The sequence below is a fragment of the Orbicella faveolata genome, unplaced genomic scaffold (genome assembly GCF_042242905.1).
Source record: "Orbicella faveolata isolate gen_17 unplaced genomic scaffold, um_ofav_v1 contig_12, whole genome shotgun sequence".
NCBI classification, from domain to species: Eukaryota; Metazoa; Cnidaria; class Anthozoa; order Scleractinia; family Merulinidae; genus Orbicella; species Orbicella faveolata.
In genome coordinates this window covers 26,325,921-26,351,361 of record NW_028301539.1, presented here as the reverse complement: position 1 = coordinate 26,351,361, position 25,441 = coordinate 26,325,921, and the positions used below count along the sequence as shown (strand labels likewise).

The 25,441-nt window shown below is 41.4% G+C and overlaps 2 protein-coding genes and 1 pseudogene across 2 annotated transcripts; all 3 read left to right on the top strand.

Moving 5' to 3' along the window:
• The first annotated feature begins 1,766 nt into the window (after positions 1-1,766).
• On the top strand, positions 1,767-25,069 carry LOC110061593 (uncharacterized). The gene is made up of 7 exons (XM_089283027.1): positions 1,767-2,222; positions 3,512-4,171; positions 5,775-6,317; positions 15,607-16,146; positions 17,581-18,120; positions 19,610-20,149; positions 20,721-25,069. Exons 1-7 carry the CDS (start codon positions 2,009-2,011, stop codon positions 23,351-23,353), a joined length of 5,670 nt encoding a protein of 1,889 aa, XP_089139153.1. The 5' UTR covers positions 1,767-2,008; the 3' UTR covers positions 23,354-25,069.
• On the top strand, positions 12,737-14,465 carry LOC149117374 (uncharacterized; annotated as a pseudogene).
• Positions 23,636-25,069, top strand: LOC110061592 (scavenger receptor cysteine-rich domain-containing protein DMBT1-like). Its single transcript, XM_089283026.1, has one exon. The coding sequence runs from the start codon at positions 23,636-23,638 to the stop codon at positions 24,656-24,658; it is 1,023 nt and encodes a 340-aa protein (XP_089139152.1). The 3' UTR covers positions 24,659-25,069.
• Positions 25,070-25,441: the final 372 nt, after the last annotated feature.

The window sequence follows — 25,441 nt, the reverse complement described above, 5'->3', positions numbered from 1 at the left end:
GTTTTCTCTTTTCGTGATATGAAATCGTGTGGAAAAGCTTACGTATCCACAATTTGACGTCGTTTGTGAAAGAAGGCCGTTGAAACGTTAACTTGGTGAGTATCCTTGAAATGGATGAGATATGAAATTGAAGTGCTCGAGTCACAGCAAGGAATCATCAATCGTCCAGAAAACGTGCCGACAAAAAAAATTTCTTAAGGTGTTTTGTTAGTAGATGGTTAGAAAATGCATTTCATCTCAAAAGTTGAAGCCTCACTCGGGTTATAATGCTGTTTGCAGAATACTTAACTTTGTGTTAGAAGTATATTAAAAGTAAGGACATTAGAAGTACAGTTTCTTTTTTCCGATCATTGTATTCAGCCACAACACCCACTGCTGCTTAATCACTACTCAGATCATGACCCAAAATAAATTCTTTTTATATTTCTTTAACGGAAGACTATGTAATTTTAAAACGTGTCAAATTTTGCGATCGATCCGACTCCTCAAAGCTAATTGTCGCCTCCAGCAATGCAATGATTCAATTATCTAGACCACAGGCGTCCCAAGCTCACGTCTGGGAAAAAGCGAAAAATTAATTCTCGGACACGTACGTATTCATTCATGAAAGCGTCACGCGTTATGGGAGTCCAGGGCGGAAAGAGCCCTGGTGAGTCTAAACTGACGCGGCGGTGAAAGGTTACGCGGGGAACCATTGAGAATTTGCACGCGCTTTATAAGGAATTGTATGGGAAACGAAATATGATATGGTCGATTTACAACGCTAAATATTCCGAAATATGAACAAGTTACGCGTAAGATTAGTAAAAATTATTCACTCCTTATGTGTCCGTTGTGGTTTTCGGTGATCTTTACCTTTTTGGGCTTTCTTTGAAAGGAATTACAGTGATAAGCAGTGATGACCAACTTCTTCTTGGAGTGGCGACATTTCCAGGGGGCGTTACTCTCGGAGGGAAGCGGGGGTGGGGGTAGGAGGAAGGTGGAGGCTCTCTTACGGGAGGCTTGAAATAAGATCGACCAGGTAGGTGCGGCTTGTTTTATCGCGAGGAATGTGCCAACTGCTAAGACATCCTTCACCTTTTTTTTGGCCCGATGAGTGATCTAAAACTATCACCATGCATATATTTCTGGGCGAAAGTTAGTTTCACTTAAAATTGTGTTCTGAACAGCCATTTCCCTAAATTTAAACTGGAAAGGAGCACTTTTTAAAGAGAGGTACGCGCCCTTGTAGTTAGTAGTTCCAAAAGAGAGAAAGATACTTGCAAAGTGCAACATCTGATATATATTAAGGATATGATGGTGAAATAATCAGAATTCCTGAAATACCGACAATTTTGTTAGCTTATGGGTTAAATATAAATTCAATTCGTTATCGACGTATTCGTCGGCGTCGCGGTCGTGATTGCCTCCAATAGAGACACTTTTCGGAATCCTGCAGTGAATAGATAAATGTGGCTTTTTCTATCGCGAGGCAGTATCAGTGCCAAGACAGACTTCACCTTTGTAACCCTGATGAGTGACTTAACTGATTCACCATTCGGCGCTAAATCTGTTCCTGATTAAAAGTGTTTAAAAGTGTACTGATACAGCCATTCATCATACCCATTTATGATGAATGGCAGAGTCTAAACTAGAAAAGAGAATTTTAAAGAAATAGTTCCAAAATAGACAAAAATGATTGCACAGTACACCATTTGGTTGCTTTGACTAGCCAGTGTCACCAATCCAATTTGTTATTGATATTTGTGGTGTTTGTTTTCCCAATCGCATCCAGAAACACCGACAACTTTATGTCAGTCTAGATAATTACCGGGCTTTCAACACATACTCACATGTCAAACTCAAAACCAATAAGATTTCAAATCCAAAACAAATTTGAGCTTTTGATGTATAAATAGCAGAAAAGTTGGCAGAGTACATCCATACTTGTAATCTTGGTATCGCCTGACAAGTTGATACCAGAATATCGAGCAAATCCGCTAGAACTTCAGATTGTTGACATCAGAAAATGGCCGTTCAAAAGCAAAGTACGCCTTCCTTTGCTTTAATAACTTCTGTTCTGTCTATTGTGTTTTACTGCATTGGGTTTATAAGATTGGAGGTGGAGCTGAACGAGCAGAAGAACAGAATAAATGTGCTTGAAAGCGTTGTGAATGCCATCCCGCCGTCAGATCCACCAGAGCCAGACAACCCAAACATTCAACTACCCAAGAATTCTCCAGGTGAGTCCGAGTCTTAGAAGATACAAGCCAGAAATAACTAATCTTTTAACAGTCACGGCTTGTTTGAAGGAAGTCTTTAGCTTGCTTGTTCTCGCCGCTCTACGTTTGCCGCGTGACAAACTAGCTACTCGGGGGTTAGGAGGTCAAATTTAAGAAAAAAAACGAATAATTCGAATGAAGTTGCTTTTAACCAAATATTTCCGGACTAAGTTCAATGATGAACAGCTGGTCCCAGTTGTCACAGCGTCTATATCAGGGATGTCAAATGGTCTTTGGAAGCATTTGCAGACCGCACTCGTGAAAGCGGCGGAAATCGAGCAGTGCGAGCAGTGCGAGCAGTGCGTTTATTTTTGCGAACGCGAGCAATAATCAAATTTTTCTTGCGAGCAGTGAGCACTTTAGAAAATACAGATGGCGAGCAGCGAGCACAGGTCAAATTTTGCGAGCACTTTTAAGTTGAATGGGACCATTCGATACCCCTTATATCAGTATGTCCTTTGCACGAGAAGATGTTGTTAGTGTGTTGATCCCCCCCCCCCCCGGGGGAGGGGAGGAGGGCTATTACCAGAAAAATTGGGTATGAGTGTGTGGCCCGCTTCCCAATTGAAGCCCTTACGCTATTTATGACCAAAATCTGCGATTGTCCTCACCCTATTTCTGACCTAACCAAAAATTCGACACCCTGTTTATGATTGTCGCGGCTGGCAAAGTTGCCCTAAAAATAATTCATGAAGAGCTTTTGATGATGGTCTTCTCGATAATGATGAAAAAGTAGTTTTTTTTTCTAAAAAACCATACTCTATGTATGACCAAAATGACCAAAATCGATACGGTATGACCAAAACGGCTGAAAGACCCTACCTTTTGGGGCCGCACATACCTATACAACCCATACAAGGAAGTACCCCGGGGATCGACCCTTTGTGTCCCTTGCAGATGTTGCCATTACCCGAATTAAATGAAACTAAATAAAATATGAAATTTTCTGCGGATATCTGTATCGGTTGTCTTCTTGAGAAGACAAACGCTGAACTGTTTTCCAGAGCTGACAAAAGCCCATTAATTCCCGAAGTTTCAAATATTCGGTCTTATTTCTAACGTTGATTAGCAGGTGAAGTTCTCAGTTCAATGTACACTCGATTACCAGCCGCTGTTCGGGAAAGGAGCCCGAGGAACGTAGACCGGACTCGAGAAAGCGGCGGCAATTTGAAAACGACACTAAGTTGTTTTTCCTTCGCTTCTGTAAATACAAGTCTGTTCATTTAAATACTTTTTTCTTTTGTTGATAGAAAGTCAAAAACTCCCTATAAACAAGCGTCAGGTTGACTCAACTAAGAACGCAACGGAAACGAAAGGCAACGCGCAAACCACCATCAAAATCAGTCAGCGTCTTTTATCAGAATGGAGAGCACATCTGTGTCAATCAAAGGGTGTCACGTGCTCATCAGGTCCCCCAGGCCCTCCCGGCCCACCTGGGACAAAAGGAACTCGGGGAGAAAGGGGAAAGAAAGGAAGGACTGGAAACAAGGGAGATCAAGGCATTATGGGATTGCCAGGAAAGAGCGGCAAGCAAGGCATTATGGGGCCTGTGGGGTTAAAGGGAGAGCCTGGAGCCAAGGGTGAGAAAGGAGAAATAGGACCCGCAGGCATGCCGGGAACGAAAGGTGAACCTGGCGAATCAATATCATCTCCTACTGTTGTCGTTTCTCCTGAGATGTTGACAGTGAACGAAGGTGGATCAGCCTCGTTTCAGTGTTCAGCCCGCGGTAACCCTGGGCCTGCAGTAGGGTGGAGTAAACTTGAGAATCGGTCAGAAATCATTCAGTCAGCGGTTTCAGGAGGAAAGTTGGAGTTAAAGAAGGTGACCGGAAATGACTCAGGCGTGTATCAGTGTTCAGCAACAAACATCCTGGGGCATTCACGGAAAGTGGTGCGATTAACAGTAAATGGTAAGTGTCTGTCACAGGTACTCAATTTCTCAACGATAATTTCTTTTCCGAAGCGTACAAGCTACGCTAACAAATGGGTCAGAAAAGTCTTTCAGAAGAGCCACAGAGTTATACTTTGATGAGCAAACTGGACCAGTTTGCTACTGCGTAGAACATATATATTAAATGAAGCATGGTTGTAAATACTGTAGTGGAAGTGCTTAAATACTGAGTAGAAATAGACGTTTCGTGAAGTATTCGTTTATCTGTGTAAGTGCGACTACTACAGGTAGTAAAATGTCCGTACCACCATATCAAGTTGTGCTAAAACGCTTCGAAGCTAAGCTAAAAACTCGTTATGTTAACTCGATAGTACAGTTTCTGAATAAGCAGATACTATGAACAGGCACTGCAAAGGGAATGTTTGCATTAATTGTTATCAGCCTTTGAAAATTATACCACTTTGGCAATAATTTAGATAGCATAATTAAGAACGGTGCCTACTTTCGTTAGTGCCCACACGGTCTGCACATCACGTAAGGCATGGTTTAAGGTGACCGAACACAGTTTTCGCGCCCGCTTTTGCTGATGCAATTCAGCGCGCGCACAAGGATTGCAAAAAACAAACATGCCCTCAATAGAGCGATCATTTTATTTACTCAACACCCGCACTATCTGTGCTATCTTTCTCTATAATTGAACGTAGTGTATTGATGGCTTTAGTCTTTTATCATAAATATATGTTAGAAAAGGTGAAGATGTAAAGAACTCAGCAATTCTCAGCTTTTTCTTTGATACCGAAAGAACCCAGTTAAATGCAGCGCATGCGTAGTAGGTCAAAAAATTGCGATTGAATGAAAATTTGCACTCACGGAAATACGCCTATTTCTCGAGAACCACTCATTAGAATTTCACGAAATTTGGCACGAAAATACTTTAGGAAATACGTAACTGGAGTATTGAAAATAATTGAACTTTAATAAAGGAAACTCTAGATATTCCAGTAAACCTTCAATAAGGGATAATTAAAGATCTCTCTGTTAAATTATTAGCAAAATGTTCTTAACTTGTTATAATCTTTACAAGCTTGGTACATGCAAATTATAAAGAAAATCTAATGACTAGATTTTCTACAAATAAACAAAACCGATTTTAAAGGCCTGTTTATTTTTATTCATGTTGCCATGGCAACGACACATACGTCAGCTTAACCATCAAAAAACCAAAGTTTGTGCTGTTAACTTGCTTGCTGCCATTTTTGGCGACCGAGAGATCAAGGGTGTTTGCTTTTCTGTATGTAAAGGCGAATTCTAAAGAAAGCTGTGAAGAAATATCCTCTCCTTTTTTCAGAAAAATGCTAGCGCTGATGTCAGCATTTTTCTTGAGATTCAAGGCTAATTATCTCGAAAAAATGCGTGGCTACCCCCTTTTTTCTTTGTGGATTCCGATAGCCCTTGCAAAGATCTAATTTTTCCGCAAGGTCCTAACCTGGCGCAAAAACCTTTGTATTTAGTAGGCACAGTCCTTAATTCTTAAATATGTACTTTATTTTACTCACCAATTAAATGGGTCCTTTGAATTTACTTCCACTTTATGAAATTGTTAACTTCTGTTTTGTCTTCAGTTCATCCTGGAGTTGCTCTTCATCCGGGACCTCACTACACCCCTGAAGGAAGTCATTTCAATTTTCCAGTCTGTCACGTGACTGGGCATCCGGCCCCGGTGGTCACCTGGAGGAAGTCATCGGGTCATTTACCTCAGGGGAGGGTACACTATAATAACACTGCTTTACAGATCTCAGATGTCCGTAAAAGTGACTCCGACACGTACGTCTGTTCAGCTGTCAACCTGTTAGGGAGTGATGAAAGAAAAACTCACTTGGTCGTTGTTTCTCCTCCTCGGTTCACCTCAAAAGCATCTGTGAAGGTTGTTGCCTTTCTGGGCGGCAATTTGACGCTAACTTGTCTTGCTGCTGGTGATCCAAAACCTGTCATCAGCTGGAAAAGACAAGGAGCACAATTGCCAGTTGGGCGGAGTCTTGTGTCAAAAGAAGCGTTGATCATTAACAGTGTAAAGCTGGAGGATGCTGGGAACTACACCTGCGTGGCCACAAGTGCAGGAGTGTCCAGCGTTGAGCATACAAGTTACATTGAAGTCACGAAGCCAGGTTGGTTTAGTATTACGAAAATAGTCTTTACTACTTCGAATAAAACAAACCAAATTTATGAACAATAGCCTCCATTTGGCGAAAAAATATGCTCGGCTATTTCTCCGGGGACATTATCTTTTCCGAGAAGCTAACAGGTTCGTGAGGTTTGAAGAACAGCTAATGTTCAAGGGCAACTATCCAGCCAAATGGAGGCTGTTAACTTTGTTATCTTTGAAATATTTTTTGCAACACGCGGTTTTTTTCGGAAATTGGGGAATGTATATATCTCGGATATCATCTAGTTTTAGCTGGGATATATTCAGTCATGTGACGCGTTTAGAAATATATCTGGAGGATAATAAACACAATAGCCTCCATTTGGCGCGAAAACACGCTGAGATCTGTTTTATCCTTGACCATTTTCTGTTCATTAGCAATTATTGCGCGAGCGCGCGTTGGATAATAATAGATAGCTAGCCAACGAAGCGCGTAGCGCTGAGTTGGCTGTAATCATCTCATATCTAACAAGCGCGAGTGGAGTAATTGTGTTCTTAAAAATGCCCCCAAAATATAGAAAACTAAACTAAAATAAAAATAAAAACACTCAAAAAATCACGCGTACGCTTGCAACATTTGTAGAACATGTTACAAGGGCTGATAACTTATGATGGCTAAGCCAATGAAAACTCTCGAATTGCATTTACCAATGATCCAGTTTTTAATAATTAAAGGTAGACTTGAAGCTATTACGATTTTTTTCGAATTATTGATTCCATGCAGTTTTTAGTTTCGTTGTGTGGCTCTGATCGAGAGGACGCTAGGTGATAAAATAGAGTTATCGTACCTATGAACAAGTTTAGATTTGCACAAGGTTTATTTGCAGATCGAACTTGGGCATTGCATTTGTTGTCGTTCTCAGTCTTCTCAGAGTTCGGATCCATTAATTGAGTACTACTTCCGTTCATACTCATCCCTGTCTAGTAGCGTTCTTACGTTTTTAGCTGTCTTAGCTTTTTAGAACTGTTTCCGTCTAAGATTGTTTCTATTCAAGATTTTAACACTGATATGATGCAACACGTCTAAACCGCCTATCATTAATTTAATTATGCAGAATGGCGGAGCACCTTTTGGCCGTGTTGAGGTTTATTACAGAAACGTTTCGAACCTTATCCAGTTTTTCATTACAATTTAAGGTTGCTGTTGCGTCTGAATCAATTGAGAACCAGACGCCGAAAGCTTTAACTTTGTATATAGGCCATTTAAAATTACTTCCAGGAGTTTATTCCATCGTTCCCACTATTTAATCCAATCCAAAGGGCTTCTGCATATTTTATCATTAAGTTTTAAAATACAGTGAAACCTGTATTAAGCGAACCCCATATTATGCGGACACCCTCTATTAAGTAGACATCAGCCTTAGTCCCAAAATTTTCTTCCTACATTTACTGTGAAATAAACCTGCATTCGGACACCCCTGTTACGCGGACGCGGTCACCAATATTAAGCCATTTTGTTGCATAAAACCTGCAATAAGCGGACACTTCAAGGGCTTTTTACTTCTGAAAGTTCAGCTCAGACTCCTTTAACATTGTTCAGTGATATCCTTTCAAAGCTAAGTAGATTGATGCATTGACTGACTGGAAATTGTACTATGAGCAGTCTTTGATCTTACATTGTGTATGTTACGCTGTGTTACAAAAGAGCTAATAATTAACTATTATTACACAATGTATTAGAATCTGTTTAGAGCGGACACCCACTCAAGCGGACAGTAGTGAGGGTCCCAAGGGTGTCCGCTTAATACAGGTTTCACTGTAGACACTTCATAAAAATCATCCAGCGTTTTAAGAGACTAAGAGAGGCCCTTAGGGATTTCTTTGTACCGTTTAGTATGAGTGTTGTATCGTCTGCGTACTGAGTTAATTTAATTTCCTTACTGTTCACGAAGATACCTTTAATACTTTTGTTTTCCCGAATTGCCTTGGCTAGCACTTCAACTGACAAAACAAGCAAGTAATCAGGAAAGAGAGGACAACCTTTTCTTAGACCTTTTAGCTTTGAATTTCATAGAAATCACTCGCCCCATCGTTGTTCAAAACACAGCTTTCAGTCTGGGCGGCAAAAGATGCAACTACATGTACCAAAACGAAAAAATTGAAAGGTTTTTCTAATGAAAGACCATTCTATCGTGTCAAAAGCGTTTTCAAAACCCAAAAACAAGAGTAATCCTGGAACGTTTTGCTCTTTGGCATAGCAAATGACACTTTCGATAAGGCGAATGTTTTCTCCAATTAACTCCTTTATAAAACCAGTGTGGATATAATTGATGAGATTAGGAAGAGAAGGTTTCAAGCGATTAGCAATTGACTTTGCCGCTATTTTGTAGTCGCAGTTCAGGAGGGTTAGAGGTCCCCAGTTTTTGATAAAGAAAGGTTCTGCGTCTTTCTTAGGAATGAGTGTGATAATTCCTCTTCTCTGAGTTACTGAGAGTTGTCCAGTTTCATAAGCGTAGTTCAGTGCTCTAATAAGGATGGTGTCTATATCATTGCAAAAATACTTTGTAAAATTCAGCTGGCAAACCGTCCGTTTTGGTTTTACTGTCATACAAACGTACATACATCACCTTTATTTGTACACTACTAAAAATCCTAATTGAACGATAAAGTAGCGCGGGTTTTCAAGTCAATCACATCGCATTTAAGAATGGAAAAAGAAGCAAAGCTGGAAGTGCCCAGTCTGTAATAACCTCTAAATTATATGCTTTACAATATTCCAATAACCAATAAACCTCCTTTATCTACACTGTAAATTCAAAAGATCTCTTACGGCCCTAAAATGCAAATTTAGCCCTCGCGACGTCTGATTCTTGGCCAATAATAATCTGGGCCAGACAGCACCTACAAAAAAAGAACTATTTCAGCTCAGTCCTACTCATTTCAGTGAGTAGGTCCGTATCAGTCCATAAAAATTAGTTCCCTAATTGGTACCGTGTTTTAGTCATTGACAGGTTTATGCCCCATTTAAGTGTTTAAGAGCGTAAATCCGAAAATATCGAGAATCGGCCGACAGAAGCGAAATAACGAATTTTTTCTTATTTGACCAAAAGAACCCATTTGGCTAACTATTTTCGGAAATGACATCAAAAGGTTCGATTTCCTTTTCTTTTCTTCGAAATTTGCAAAACTTGAAAATTCGGCCACAGAGCCTTCAGCGGCGGCCATGAGGCTTGAAATTTGGCACATGTTTAACTTGCTCGTATAGGCGTACCAAACGTTGTCTTAACATGTCCTTCAAATAGTTTGGGGGGCATCTCTTAAAATTTACTCGGGGCTAAATTTTGTTTAAAAATGTTGTTTTTTACAAAATAGATAACCCTCGGAAGCTGAACCATTTACAGACCTAAAGTGACAAGGCTAATATTAGCAAACTTTGAACTTGTCAAATGCTATCTGTTATATTACAATCAAGTAAATAAATATAACCAAATAAAAGCAGGTTCTTTATTCTACTTGCCTGGAAAAAATTATAGGTGGCCCGTAAAAACTGTTCCGTTGAGAGAATTTTCCGTGAAGTCACTTTGACGCATATCTGACTTAATTATTCAATTGTTAATTAATGCGCAATTGCTATTGTTCCGACTATTTTTTTCATTTTATACATTTCCACTAAATCTTCTAAGGTAAAGAAGCTCAAACAAGTTTTTACAACTCAGCTTATCAATACACCAATCTGTTTGTTTTTTCAATAGGACAAGTACTTTAACAAGAGTCACGCAAACTATTTCACACGGTAGCGAACTTGACTATGGCTTCGATGGATCCTTTTTGACATGGATCTTGTAGCTAATACTTTTGTTATAACGAGTACAGATAGCCACTCAAGCAATGGAAATACAAAATTCGTGAAACGTGAAAGGGATATCTTTAAAACATAGACAACAACTATAATTAAATTAAACTAGGAACGTCGCGTTAAACTTTACAGTATCACTACCACTAGTAAACACTTGCCTGCTTTGCTGTAGTATTTTCATATGCAAAATTTCCATTCACGAAAAAGTTTGAGATATGGGATATTCCAGAATCGGTGTGAATTAGTAAGACGTTATTTATGTTTCTTACTTTATGATTAAATATTTCACTCGAGCTTCGTAATAAACTGAGTAGACATTATTAAATTAAACGGAAATCCTTGAAAACGTAAATTAACAGATTCATTCCTAGCTTTGGAATTCTCAATAGGCTGGTCACTTTGGATCTTCATCGCATTGCTACTTTTTCCATAAAGTTTACCTTGATGAAGATACGATTTTCAGGCCAGTGAAAATACTTGTTCCTCAATCACACCCCTAAATTGTGTTGCGTGACAATGTGATCAGCAATTGATTTGCCTTAGATATCATTGCCTCTCTTAAAATATTAAGAGGCCTGTTCTATTAGATGCCAATTTTTTATGTTCTTTCAATCCATCCTTTAACCTGCAGTCCGCCGCTTTCCGCTATATTTGTTTTTTGTGAGGATATGGCGTCGGTACTGAGAAAATAGTGTGCTGCGTTACAGGGCACTCTTGCTTTGCGTGACCTCAAAAATCTGCTAGGAGAAAGGACGAAGGAAATAAGAAAGGTAGTGATGCTTTAGTGCCTCTCAATTCCAAATTTTTCTTTTGTTAGTCTCCTGTCGTTGATGAGTATACGTGCGTGTCCATTGTCACGTAACAACCCTGAAATGGTAAAACTGTTTGACGGTTCACAATACAGGTTGAGCTTTTTGCATTAGCTTTGTAGAATGCAGAACTTTACTTAGCAAGCTAAACCGTCTTCAAATGAGAATCGCCGTTTATGTAGGTTTTAGATCTACAATAGGCTCATCAATTTCAGTAGAAAAGTAGCAGTACGCAAAGGACGTGTTACACACACTAAAAGCAAATCAGGGTTGAACGCATCAAGTTTAAAACTGAGTACGCCACTCAAAGTAGTAAATATTTATCGAGTTAAAGTTTGGTTGTCGCTTAAACATTACTGACTGTCAATAAAGAGACCTAAGTAAACATCTACACGAATGCTTACATTCCAGTACAGGTCCATGCGATGTTAAAGTAATTCCGTATCGCCGACAATTTAATAAGGGAAAACTGGAAACGACATAAGTATATCCTATAAGCAATTTCTGCTGAATTGTGGGTAGATTAGATTGTTACAGCCCGTTACACTCGCACGGGTAGACTAAGTAAGAAACCGAACAGACTTGACTTGCAATGGTACCCCGTGGGTACCCCGCAATAGTATTTATAGCGTCACGTGACTCGCGTTGTTCCTTCGTGTTTCTTTGCAAGAGTTGTAAAACGAGGCATGTCGAAATCCGTGAAAACGAAGTGCTGTGTAAAGCTGTGAAGCCGTAATAAATACGTTGTGTTACGTGAACATAGATCACACTAGCCGATTATATGATCAATATGCACGTAGGGGCCAAACCACCCCCCTAACGTTTCATGAAGGCTATATTTGCTTGGTTTATGTATTTCTGAACCAAGTTTGGCAGATGAGCTTTCTTTGTTCTCCAGTTTATTTTAATTTAAAAGTTGTGACAAAATGTCAGATTATGACGTCATAATTGATGACGTCACCAAAACGTGCTATAATTTTTTGTAAAATCTGATGTAAAGATTATGTCATTGGAAAGGCCTTGACTTGAGAAGTAAAATGCCGGAAACCGTTTTTTGCTATGATGATAATTTTTTCAGATATGGTAAATTAGATATTTTTTTGCTGTCCCCCCCGGAATTTGCTTAACCATACTGTCCTTCTTAAGTCAGTCTCTCTGGTTTATTTTTTCAGTTTTTTTTTTTCTAGGAAGGCTAATCTACTGAAAAATAGAAAGCTTGATGTTGTCAAAAATTGTATGGTTTTAGAAATTTGATTTTCGGCTTTGTTAGGATGGTATTAACAGTAAAAAAACGGGTGACGTCACAGGTTATGACGTAACAAAACTAATTTTAACGCAATAACACTAGAGGGATAATTTTTTATTCCGATTTTCTTTATTTTTGCTTTAGCCATGTGGCACATCACATATGCAACATAGCTGTATTTGCTGGAACAAAATTACGGCTCCAATTTGGGGATTTTTCTCAAGGGGGGGACCCCATATTTTGTAGAGTTATTTTTCATATTTAAAAATGCCATATTTCATTTAATTTTTGTGATCAATAAAGATTTCTTAAAGCATAAACAAGCTAAACTGGTCCTTTGTCGAGGTTTGAAGTTTGCACTTCCCCAGAAAGTATCTCCTACTGGTGTCTTGGCGACCTTTAAAAAAGCATACTGGAATATCGAGCCCCACCTTGCAAGTGACGAGATGAAAGAGCTAACTGCTACGACTCTACGATCTGTGGCATTGGACTACATCAACCAGAAGGGGCCTAGACCTCCAGAAACCCTTTTGGAGGCCATCGATGAGCTGAGGAATCGAGATGACATAGTCGTTACAAAGCCAGACAAGGGTTCCGGTGTTGTTGTAATGGACAAATCCGAATATCTGCGTCTGCTATCTGAAGCCTCCATCAATGACACCAGCAAATTCAGACTAGTTGATACACAGAGACCCAAACCAAGAGGAAGGCCAGTGAAATATTATCATCCGCTTTACAACGGGAAAAGCAAATTTGTGCTGCCATATCTAAAGCACTACCCAAGCCCATTGCCGACTCCATCCGTCCCAAAGGTTCTAGACTCGCACACTTATATGGCCTACCGAAGACGCATAAGGCACAACTTGCTATACGCCCAATTCTCTCCGCTACTCATACGTATAACTACGCGTTGGCTAAATGGCTGGATGAAAAATTGAAACCACTCTCACGCAATCAGTACACAGTTACAGACACCTTTGAGTTTGTCAACGAAGCACAAAGCCTTGAGATCAACAGAGGTGACATCCTAGTATCCTACGATGTCACCTCTTTATTTACCAATGTACCACTGGATGAAACTATCCAGATTTTAGCTGACAAAGCTTTCAGTGATGCCTGGTTCAACAAGACCCATGAACTGAACCTATCAAGAGACCAGTTAATTGAACTACTCAACGGCAGCCACTAAGAATCAACTATTTCACTACAATGGAAATCTCTATGAGCAAACAGATGGGGTCTCAATGGGATCCCCTCTTGGTCCTCTGCTCGCCAATGTTTTTATGTGCTCCATTGAAGACAAACTTCATCAAGATTGCAAATTGCCCCCCTATTATCGACGATATGTTGATGACACCTTTACCATCATGCCTGACATAGCATCAGCCGAAATTTATCTTGACACCTTAAACCATTGCCACCCATCAGCAAAGTTTACTATGGAGGTGGAACGGAGTGCCTCGCTTCCTTTCATCGGTGTTCAACTATTAAACTCAGCCCCCAGAATCAAGACCAAGGTCCACGTAAAACCAACCAACACGGGCCTTTTACTCCACTACCAGAGCCACGTGGACATTCGGTACAAGCGCAGTCTAATTACCACCATGTTAGGTCGTGCTTACCGCATATCGTCCGACTGGTCGTACTTCTCACAAGAATGCGATCGACTTGAGACGGTTTTCTTAAAGCTTAAGTACCCGAACCACTTATTCAATCTGGCTGTCAAGCGATTCGTAGATTCCAAGGTAGCAGACCAGCAGCACATTCCATCAACCGACACGACTACACCCCCCATCCGAATCATCATACCATTTAAAGATCAGGTCTCCGCTAATGTAGTGAAAAAACGTCTCACAGACCTTAGCTCAAAAATCAAGACCACCATTCAGCCCGTGTTCGTCAGCGGAAAACTCAACCAAGACCTTAAAGTTCGAGAAGTCAAGCCAGTCACTGTTAACCAACAATGAGTAGTTTATAAATTTCAATGTAACCTGTGTGATACAGGATATGTTGGTTACACTCGCGGCCACCTCCACGAACGCGTTGATGGACACAAACAAAAATCATCGTCAATTTGTAAACATTACTTTAGCGAACATAATTCGAACGTACCACCTTGTCTTTCAGAACAATTTCACGTGCTTGCCAAATGTACTAACAAATTTGATTGCCTAATTAAGGAGATGCTTTTTATAAGAAAACTTAAACCATCCCTAAACGTGCAAACAGATTCGATTCGCGCAAAGGTATTTACTTGAAGAATTTGTGATCCTTTGTTATTATGTTAATTTGTAGAGACTATAGAAATCAAATCATCAATATCGCATTACTTGTTCACTTAAGTAGGTGAACTCTGATACGATGCGCTGTAAAGGAGCCTTCCTGAAAAATTCTCTCAACGGAACTACTTTTACGGGCCACCAGCGTTATTTTCTAGACGGAAAGTAGACAGACCCTTTAGTCACACTGCATAAAATCGGCGACAAAAAGGATCAATCTAGCCATGTATAATTTTGCCTTTTTTTTTTCTTTTGTTTTTTTAACCAGCTGGTTACGTTCGCTACCGTGTGAAATAGTTTGCGTGACTCTTGACAAAGTACTGGTGCTATTAAAAAATCAAACAGATTGGTGTATTGATAAGCTGAGTTGTAAAAACTTGTTTGAACTTCTTATCTTGGATTTATTTCAATTCTTTACCTTAAAAGATTTAGTGGGAATGTATAAAATAGACAATAGCAATTGCGCAATAAAAAATTAAAAGTAAGATATGCGTTATGCGTCAAAGTGACCTTACGGAAAATTCTCCCAACGGAGCAGTTTTTACGGGCCACCTGTAATTTTTTTCAGGCAAGTAGAATAGAGAACCTACTTTTATTTGGTTATATTTATTTACTTGTCTGAAATATAACAGATAGCATTTGACAAGTTCAAAGTTTGCTAATATTAGCCTTGTCACTTTAGGTCCGTAAATGGTTCAGCTTCCGAGTGTTGTCTATTTTGTAAAAAACAACATTTTTAAACAAAATTTAGCTCCGAGTAAATTTTAAGAGATGCCCCACAAACTGTGTGAAGGACATGTTAAGACAACGTTTGGTACGTCCATTCGAGCATGTTGAACATGCGCCAAATTCCAAGCCTCGTGGCCGCCGCTGAAGACTCTGTGGCCGAATTTTCAAGTTTTGCAAATTTCGAAGAAAGGAAAAGGAAATCGAACCTTTTGATGTCATTTCCGAAACTAGTTAGCCAAAAGGGTTCTTTTGGTCAAATAAGAAAAAATTCGTTATTTCGCTTCTGTCGGCCGATTCGCGATTTTTTCGGATTTACGCTCTTAAAATAGCTCTTGCAAATTTATACAGTGACAACGTCCAGGTTACGAAGTATTAACTTGTATTGTTTTTAGTTCATCCTAGTGTTGCTCTTCATCCGGGACCTCACTACACCGCTGAAGGAAGTAATTTCAGTCTTCCAGCTTGTCACGTGACTGGCGACCCAGCCCCATTTGTCACCTGGAGGAAATCATCGGGTCAGTTACCCAAGGGGAGGGTGCAGTATAACAACAGTGCTTTACAGATCGCAGATGTCCGTAAAAGCGACTCTGATACGTATTTCTGCTCAGCTGTCAATTTGGCAGGACATGATGAAAGAAAAACTCTTTTGGTCGTTGTTCCTCCTCCTCGCTTCACTTTAAAACCGTCTATGAAGGTTTTTGCCTCTCTTGGCAGCAGTTTGACGCTGAAATGTAGCGCCACCGGTGATCCACAACCTGTCATCAGCTGGAAAAGACAAGGAGCGCAATTGCCAGTTGGGAGGAGTCGGGTGTCAAAAGACGCGCTGATCATTAGCAGTGTAAAGCTGGAGGATGCTGGGAACTACACCTGCGTGGCTACAAGTGCAGGAGTGTCCAGCATTGAGCATAGAAGTCGAGTAGTGATAAAGAAAGGTTAGTTTAGTTGTACGAGAATATTTGAAGGAAATACTTCTGTTCATTAATACTAAATAGTTCGCATAAATCAAAATTAATATGACTCGACGACAAACTTGAAGTTAATTTCACCATGGTTTCAATTTACTTTTTGTTTGCAATTTTTAGTTTTTTATATGTGTCGACTGAGCAAGGGTTGTCTGATAAAGATAAGCTTTATAAAATTCTGTGTTTGAGGAGGAACTGAATGAGTATATAGAGACATTTGCTATGATGGTTCAATCGAAATTAGATAGAACCAGAGTGCGTGCTTTGGTTTCCACTGGCGCACACGCATAAGCCGACATACGCAGACACGCCAGTAAGACGTTGATAATCAGGTGACCAAAACTGACTCAGGCATGCTCAGGCAGTGTGCAGTAACAAACATTATTGGTGACTCACGGAAAGTGGTTCGATTTACAGTAAACGGTAAGTTTCTGTCAGAAAGCGGGCTTAAATTGATATTCAGTAAAGCCAAAACGAAAGTAATTACTCCAGCCAATCACAAAGGATGCAGGCAAGCGAGTCACGATTAGTTTTGGTTTTACTGTCATAATTAAATACGTACATACATAACCTTTATTTATACACGATTAAAAATTCTGATTGAACCACAGGGAGCCCTCACATCCGTTTAGACTGAATATGAATAAAAGATTAACCTTCCTTTGTCGCGCGGGTTTTGTGTTTTATGGCGGCCATTTTGAATTTTTAATACGCGCGGTCTGCTAGTGCGAGGTCTGGAACCGAAATTACGGAAATCGCTCGGAGCCTGCTCGAAGGAATAAGATAATGACTTTATTATCCTCGGTGAGCGATCGGATCCTCCGAGAATTTGCGAATTTTCCTGCCCATCCCAGACAAAATGGTCGCTACAAAACACAAAACACAAAGCACGCGCGATTAAGGTAAGTTAATCTTTTATTCATATACTAAATGGATGTGAGGTTTCCCTGTGATAAAACGACAAAGTAGCGCGGGTTTTCAAGCCAATCACATCGCATTTAAGAATGGAAAGAGAAGCAAAGCTGGAAGTTCCCAGTCTGTAATAACCTCTAAATTATGCTTTATGCACGGCAATATTTCAATAACATTAAACCTCGTCTATCTACACTGTAAATTCAAAAGATCTCTTAGGGCCCTAAAATGCCAATTTAGCCCTCGCGACGTCTGATTCTTGGCCAATAACAATCTGGGCCAGAAAGCAGCTCTATAAACGAACTATTTCAGTCCAGGCCTACTCATTTCAGTGCGTGAGTGCATATCAGCCCATAAAAATTAATTCCCAAATTGGTACCGTGTTTTACTCACCGAAAGGTTTATGCCCCATTTAAGTGTTCAAAACAGCTCTTGTGAATTTATACAGTGACATCGTCCAGTTTACGAAGTATTAACTTGTGTTGTTTATAGTTCAGCCTGGTGTTGCTCTTCATCCGGGACCTCACTACATCGCTGAAGGAAGTAATTTCAGTTTTCCAGCCTGTCACGTGACTGGCGACCCAGTCCCAGTTGTCACCTGGAGGAAATCATCGGGTAAGTTACCCCAGGGGAGGATGCAGTATAACAACAGTGCTTTACAAATCTCAGATGTCCGTAAAAGCGACTCTGATACGTACCTCTGTTCAGCTGTCAACTTGGCAGGACGTGATGAAAGAAAAACTCTTTTGGTCGTTGTTCCTCTTCCTCGTTTCATTTTAAAGCCGTCTGTGAAGGTTTTTGCCTCTCTTGGCAACAATTTGACGCTGAAATGTAGCGCCACCGGTGATCCACAACCTGTCATCAACTGGAAAAGACAAGGAGCACAATTGCCAGTTGGGCGGAGTCACGTGTCAAGAGAAGCGCTGATCATTAACAGTGTAAAGCTGGAGGATGCTGGGAACTACACCTGTGTGGCTACAAGTGCAGGAGTGTCCAGCGTTGAGCACAGAAGTCGAGTAGTGATAAAGAAAGGTTAGTTTAGTTGTACGAGAATATTTGAAGAAAATACTTCTGTACATTAATACTAAATAGTTCGCATAAATCAAAATTAATACAACTCGACGACAAACTTGAAATTAATTTGATGTTTTCAATTTATTTTTCGTTTGCAGTTTTTAGTTTTTTGTGTTGTCTGAGCAAAGGTTGTGTGATAAAGGCAGCCTTTATAAAATTCTGTGTTTGAGGTTATCATTTGGGTACTGAATGAGTATATAGAGACATTTGCTATGATGGCTCAATCGAAATTAGGTAGGACCAGCGTGCGTGCTTTGGTTTTTACTGGTGCATAAACATAAGCCGACATACGCAGACACGCCAGTAAGACGTTGATAATTCAGGTGAACAAAACTGACTCAGACATGCATGCATCAGTGTGCAGCAACAAAGATAATGGGTGACTCACGGAAAGTGGTTCGATTTACAGTAAACGGTAAGTTTCTGTCAGAAAGCGGGCTTAAATTGATATTCAGTAAAACTCAAAAAAGAAAATAATTACTCTAGCCAATCACAAAGGACGCAGACAAGCGAGTCACGATTAATTTTGGTTTTACTGTCATAATTAAATACGTACGTACACAACCTTTATTTATACACGATTAAAAATTCCGATTGAACCACAGGGAGCCCTCACACCCGTTTAGAATATAAATAAAAGATTAACCTTCCTTTGTCGCGCGTGTTTTGTGTTTTGTGGCGGCCATTTTAAATTTTTAATACGCGCGGTCTGCTAGTGCGAGGTCTGGAACCGAAATTACGAAAATCCCTTGGAGCCTGGTCAGAGGTCTAAGATAATGACTTTATCATCCTCGGTGAGCGATCGGATCCTCCGAGAATTTGCGAATTTTCATGCCCATCCCAGACTTCCGTAATTTCGGTCCCAGACTTCGCACTAGCAGACCGCATATTAAAAATTCAAAATGGCCGCTACAAAACACAAAACACAAAACACGCGCGATTAAGGTAAGTTAATCTTTTATTCATATACTAAATGGATGTGAGGTTTCCCTGTGATAAAACGACAAAGTAGCGCGGGTTTTCAAGCCAATCACATCGCATTTAAGAATGGAAAGAGAAGCAAAGCTGGAAGTTCCCAGTCTGTAATAACCTCTAAATTATGCTTTATGCACGGCAATATTTCAATAACATTAAACCTCGTCTATCTACACTGTAAATTCAAAAGATCTCTTAGGGCCCTAAAATGCCAATTTAGCCCTCGCGACGTCTGATTCTTGGCCAATAACAATCTGGGCCAGAAAGCAGCTCTATAAACGAACTATTTCAGTCCAGGCCTACTCATTTCAGTGCGTGAGTCAATACCAGCCCACAAAAATTAATTCCCAAATTGGTATCGTGTTTTGCTCAACGAAAGGTTTATGCCCCATTTAAGTGTTCAAAACAGCTCTTGTGAATTTATACAGTGACAACGTCCAGTTTACGAAGTATTAACTTGTGTTGTTTATAGTTCAGCCTGGTGTTGCTCTTCATCCGGGACCTCACTACATCGCTGAAGGAAGTAATTTCAGTTTTCCAGCCTGTCACGTGACTGGCGACCCAGTCCCAGTTGTCACCTGGAGGAAATCATCGGGTAAGTTACCCCAGGGGAGGATGCAGTATAACAACAGTGCTTTACAAATCTCAGATGTCCGTAAAAGCGACTCTGATACGTATCTCTGCTCAGCCGTCAACCTGGTAGGAAGTGATGAAAGAAAAACTCTTTTGGTCGTTGTTCCTCCTCCTCGTTTCACTTTAAAACCGTCTGTGAAGGTGGTTGCCTCTCTTGGCAACAATTTGACGCTGAAATGTAGCGCCACCGGTGATCCACAACCTGTCATCAGCTGGAAAAGACAAGGAGTGAAATTGCCAGTTCGGCGAAGTCACGTGTCAAAAGAAGCGCTGATCATTAACAGTGTAAAGCTGGAGGATGCTGGGAAATACTCCTGTGTGGCTACAAGTGCAGGAGTGTCCAGCGTTCAGCATAGAAGTCGAGTAGTGGTCGAACCAGGTTAGTTCCGTTTTACGAGAATATTTGAAGGAGACATTTCTGCATACTGCATGATTCGAATAAATCAAAGAAATATAAGCACGGACTTGAAATCAATTTTACCATTTTTTTCAAATTTCTTTTATTGCATTTTTTAGTTGTTTATATGTGATGACTGATAAAAGGTTGTCTGATAAAGATAGGCTTTGTAAAATTCTGTGTTTGAGGTTTCATTAAGTTACGGAGTGAAGATGCAGAGATTTTTACCATGGTGGGACATTAGGAATCAGGTAGGACCAGCGCGCGCGCTATGTTATAAGGCTGGTTTTCACTAGCGCACAAGCATAAGCCGACATACGCAGACTACGCAGAGGGAGTAAGATATTGATAATTAGATAAAATCTCCTAACAAAGAGGCGCGACTTAGCAGCACTTAACTGCGTCTGTGTATGTTGAATGTGGTTATGCCTGTGCGTCAGTGAAAAACAGCCTATGACCATTTCTTAGCTGGGGAACTACATTTGTGAAGCTGATATCACGCAATGCGTCTAAAACACCTATCATTTTTAATTTGATTTTATATCTGTACTAGTTCGTCTTGTCAATGGCGGAGCATCCTTTGGCCGTGTTGAGGTTTATTACAATGGATCATGGGGCACAGTCTGCGATGATAGCTGGGATATCAATGATGCTAATGTGGTATGTCGTCAGCTTGGCTTCTTTCGTGCATCCAGGGCTCCTATCCTAGCAGAGTACGGTCAGGGGTCTGGCACAACCTGGATGGATGACGTCAGATGTCAAGGAGGAGAGGCATCCCTACTACTCTGCACTCACAATGGATGGGGATCTGAGAACTGTGGTCATAGCGAGGATGCAAGTGTGGAGTGCGAAGTAGTTCGTTTAGTCAATGGCGGAACGTTATACGGCCGAGTTGAGGTTTATTTCAGTGGACAATGGGGCACAGTGTGTGATGATGGCTGGGATATCAATGATGCTAATGTGGTATGTCGTGAGCTGGGCTTCTCCCGAGCATCCGGGGCTCCTCGTCAAGCAAAATACGGTCAGGGGTCTGGTACTATCTGGATGGATGGCGTCAATTGTCAAGGAGGTGAAGCATCGCTACGAGAGTGTACCTATGGCGCGGATACATCTGACTGCAGTCATAGCGAGGATGCGAATGTTGAGTGTGAAGCAATGGTTCGTTTAGTCAATGGCAGAGCATCTTATGGCCGTGTTGAGGTTTATTACAGTGGGCAGTGGGGCACAGTGTGTGATAATTATTGGGATATCAATGATGCTAATGTGGTATGTCGTCAGCTGGGCTTCTTTCGTGCATCCGGGGCTCCCAGGGGAGCAACGTACGGTCAGGGGTCTGGTACTATCTGGATGGATAGAGTCCTTTGTCGAGGAGATGAGGCATCGCTACAAGAGTGTCCTCATAATAGATGGAGAACATCTGGCTGTAGTCATAGCAAGGATGCAAGTGTGGAGTGTTCAGCAGTTCGCTTAGTCAGTGGTGGACATTTTTATGGCCGTGTTGAGGTTTATCACAGTGGACAATGGGGCACAGTGTGTGATGATGACTGGGATATCAATGATGCTAATGTGGTATGTCGTGAGCTGGGCTTCTCCCGAGCTTCCAGTGCACCTCGTGAAGCAAAATACGGTCAGGGGTCTGGTACTATCTGGATGGATGGCATCAATTGTCAAGGAGATGAGGCATCGCTACTAGAGTGCCCCTATGAATTAGATACATCTGATTGTAGTCATAGCGACGATGCAAGTGTTGAGTGTGAAGTAATGGTTCGTTTGGTCAATGGTGGAGCATCTTATGGCCGTGTTGAGGTTTATTACAGAGGGCAATGGGGCACAGTTTGTGATAATTCCTGGGATATCAATGATGCTAATGTGGTATGTCGTCAGCTTGGCTTCTTTCGTGCATCCGGGGCTCCCAGGAGAGCAAAGTACGGTCAGGGATCTGGTACAGTCTGGATGAATAGAGTCGCTTGTCAAGGAGGAGAGGCATCGCTACAGCAGTGTAGTCGTGGAAGACTGGGAACAGCTGACTGTATTCATAGCAAGGATGCAAGTGTGGAGTGTTCAGCAGTTCGCTTAGTCAATGGCGGAGCATTATATGGCCGTGTTGAGGTTTATTACAGTGGACAATGGGGAACAGTGTGTGATAATCACTGGGATATCAATGATGCTAATGTGGTATGTCGTGAGCTGAGCTTCTCCCGAGCATCCGGGGCTCCTCGTCAAGCAAAATACGGTCAGGGGTCTGGTACTATCTGGATGGATGGCGTCAATTGTCAAGGAGGTGAAGCATCGCTACGAGAGTGTACCTATGGCACGGATACATCTGACTGCAGTCATAGCGACGATGCGAATGTTGAGTGTGAAGCAATGGTTCGTTTGGTCAATGGTGGAGCATCTTATGGCCGTGTTGAGGTTTATTACAGTGGGCAGTGGGGCACAGTGTGTGATAATTATTGGGATATCAATGATGCTAATGTGGTATGTCGTCAGCTGGGCTTCTTTCGTGCATCCGGGGCTCCCAGGGGAGCAACGTACGGTCAGGGGTCTGGTACTATCTGGATGGATAGAGTCCTTTGTCGAGGAGATGAGGCATCGCTACAAGAGTGTCCTCATAATAGATGGAGAACATCTGGCTGTAGTCATAGCAAGGATGCAAGTGTGGAGTGTTCAGCAGTTCGCTTAGTCAATGGCGGAGCATTATATGGCCGTGTTGAGGTTTATTACAGTGGGGAATGGGGAACAGTGTGTGATAATCACTGGGATATCAATGATGCTAATGTGGTATGTCGTGAGCTGGGCTTCTCCCGAGCATCCGGGGCTCCTCGTCAAGCAAAATACGGTCAGGGGTCTGGTACTATCTGGATGGATGGCGTCAATTGTCAAGGAGGTGAAGCATCGCTACGAGAGTGTACCTATGGCGCGGATACATCTGACTGCAGTCATAGCGAGGATGCGAGTGTTGAGTGTGAAGCAATGGTTCGTTTAGTCAATGGTGGAGCATCTTATGGCCGTGTTGAGGTTTATTACAGTGGGCAGTGGGGCACAGTGTGTGATAATTATTGGGGTATCAATGATGCTAATGTGGTATGTCGTCAGCTGGGCTTCTTTCGTGCATCCGGGGCTCCCAGGGGAGTAAAGTACGATCAGGGGTCTGGTACTATCTGGATGGATAGAGTCGCTTGTTAAGGAGATGAGGCATCGCTACAAGAGTGTCCTCATAATAGATGGAGAACATCTGGCTGTAGTCATAGCAAGGATGCAAGTGTGGAGTGTTCAGCAGTTCGCTTAGTCAATGGCGGAGCATTATATGGCCGCGTTGAGGTTTATTACAGTGGACAATGGGGAACAGTGTGTGATAATCACTGGGATATCAATGATGCTAATGTGGTATGTCGTGAGCTGGGCTTCTCCCGAGCATCCGGGGCTCCTCGTCAAGCAAAATACGGTCAGGGGTCTGGTACTATCTGGATGGATGGCGTCAATTGTCAAGGAGAAGAAGCATCGCTACGAGAGTGTACCTATGACGCGGATACATCTGACTGCAGTCATAGCGAGGATGCGAGTGTTGAGTGTGAAGTAATGGTTCGTTTAGTCAATGGTGGCGGATCTTATGGCCGTGTTGAGGTTTATTACAGTAGGCAGTGGGGCACAGTGTGTGATAATTCCTGGGATATCAATGATGCTAATGTTGTCTGTCATCAACTGGGCTTCCGTCGTGCATCCGGAGCTCCCAGGGGAGCAAAGTATGGTCAGGGGTTTGGTACAATCTGGATGAATAGAGTCGCTTGTCAAGGAGGAGAGGCATCGCTACAGCAGTGTCCTCGTGGAAGATTAGGAACATATGACTGTAGTCATAACAAGGATGCAAGTGTGGAGTGTGAGGGAGTTCGTTTAGTCAATGGCGGAGAATTTTATGGACGTGTTGAGGTTTATCATAGTGGGCGATGGGGCACAGTGTGTGATGATGGCTGGGATATCAATGATGCTAATGTGGTGTGTCGTGAGCTGGGCTATTCTCGTGCATCCGGAGCTTCTACTGGAGCAAAGTACGGTGAGGGGTCTGGTACTATCTTGATGGATAAAGTCCGTTGTCAAGGAAGAGAGGCATTTCTTCAACAGTGTACCCATGACGTAGATACATCTGACTGTAGTCATAGCGACGATGCAAGTGTTGAGTGTGAAGTAATGGTTCGTTTAGCCAATGGCGGAGCATCTTATGGCCGTGTCGAGGTTTATTATAGTAGGGAATGGGGGACAGTGTGTGATGATCACTGGGATATCAATGATGCTAATGTGGTATGTCGTGAGCTCGGCTTCTCTCGTGCATCCGGGGCTCCGGGAAGTGCAAAATATGGTCAGGGGTCTGGTACTATCTGGATGGATGACGTCAAGTGTCACGGAGGAGAGGCATCGCTACTACTCTGTGCTCATAATGGAATGGGGAATGAGAACTGTAGTCATAGCGAGGATGCAAGTGTGGAGTGCGAGTAAAACCATTACAGAATTGTAAAGTTTTGATTGTGAGTTATCATGTAGATTTTTTTTGCAATACCAATCGACACTACTTATTTGAAACTGACACGTTTGTTATTCATAGAATAATGGTAGAAAGTTCAAAGTTGTTCGAACAAAAAATGAAATAAAGATCTCTATTTTTGTAAGAATTATATAGACTTTCTAAAAGTCCTATTTTTTTTCTGTAGCAAGTATTCAAAATTAAATAGACGTAGTTTGGCTATGTTTTGGAAAAGGCGATGCGTACAAGAACTGAGAAATAGAGAGTGACCATTGATAAAAACATTCAAATACACGCTTATTATTGTCTTCAGGTGATTCCATGTTGCCTTTAGTTCACTTAGACGATACGCGGGTAAATAAATGATTGATTGATTGATTGATTGATTGATTGGTGTTTGCATTTGAATTAATTGACGTTTCTTCTAAGCCTCGTGCTAATTTTGACGAACTTCTATCAAGCGGGAAACCCCTCACCAGGGTTCTCAGTGGAAGCCGGCAGCCAGCGGGATTCTTCCGGCTGTAAAGACCAACTTAGCCGCATGTTCTGGTTATTAAAATTTGCTCACATATAACAGTCAATTAAGACTTACAGACTGAGACGTTTGAGGAAGAAAACCGTATTTAAAACTCAGGCACATTTTCCGTAAGCTCGTTAAGTGCTTAAATGCAACACTTTGACCCCGTAAAATGCACGAAATCGCATTTTTGGCAACCTACAATTTTAAAATTTTCCCGGGGGGAACGCTCCCGTACCCC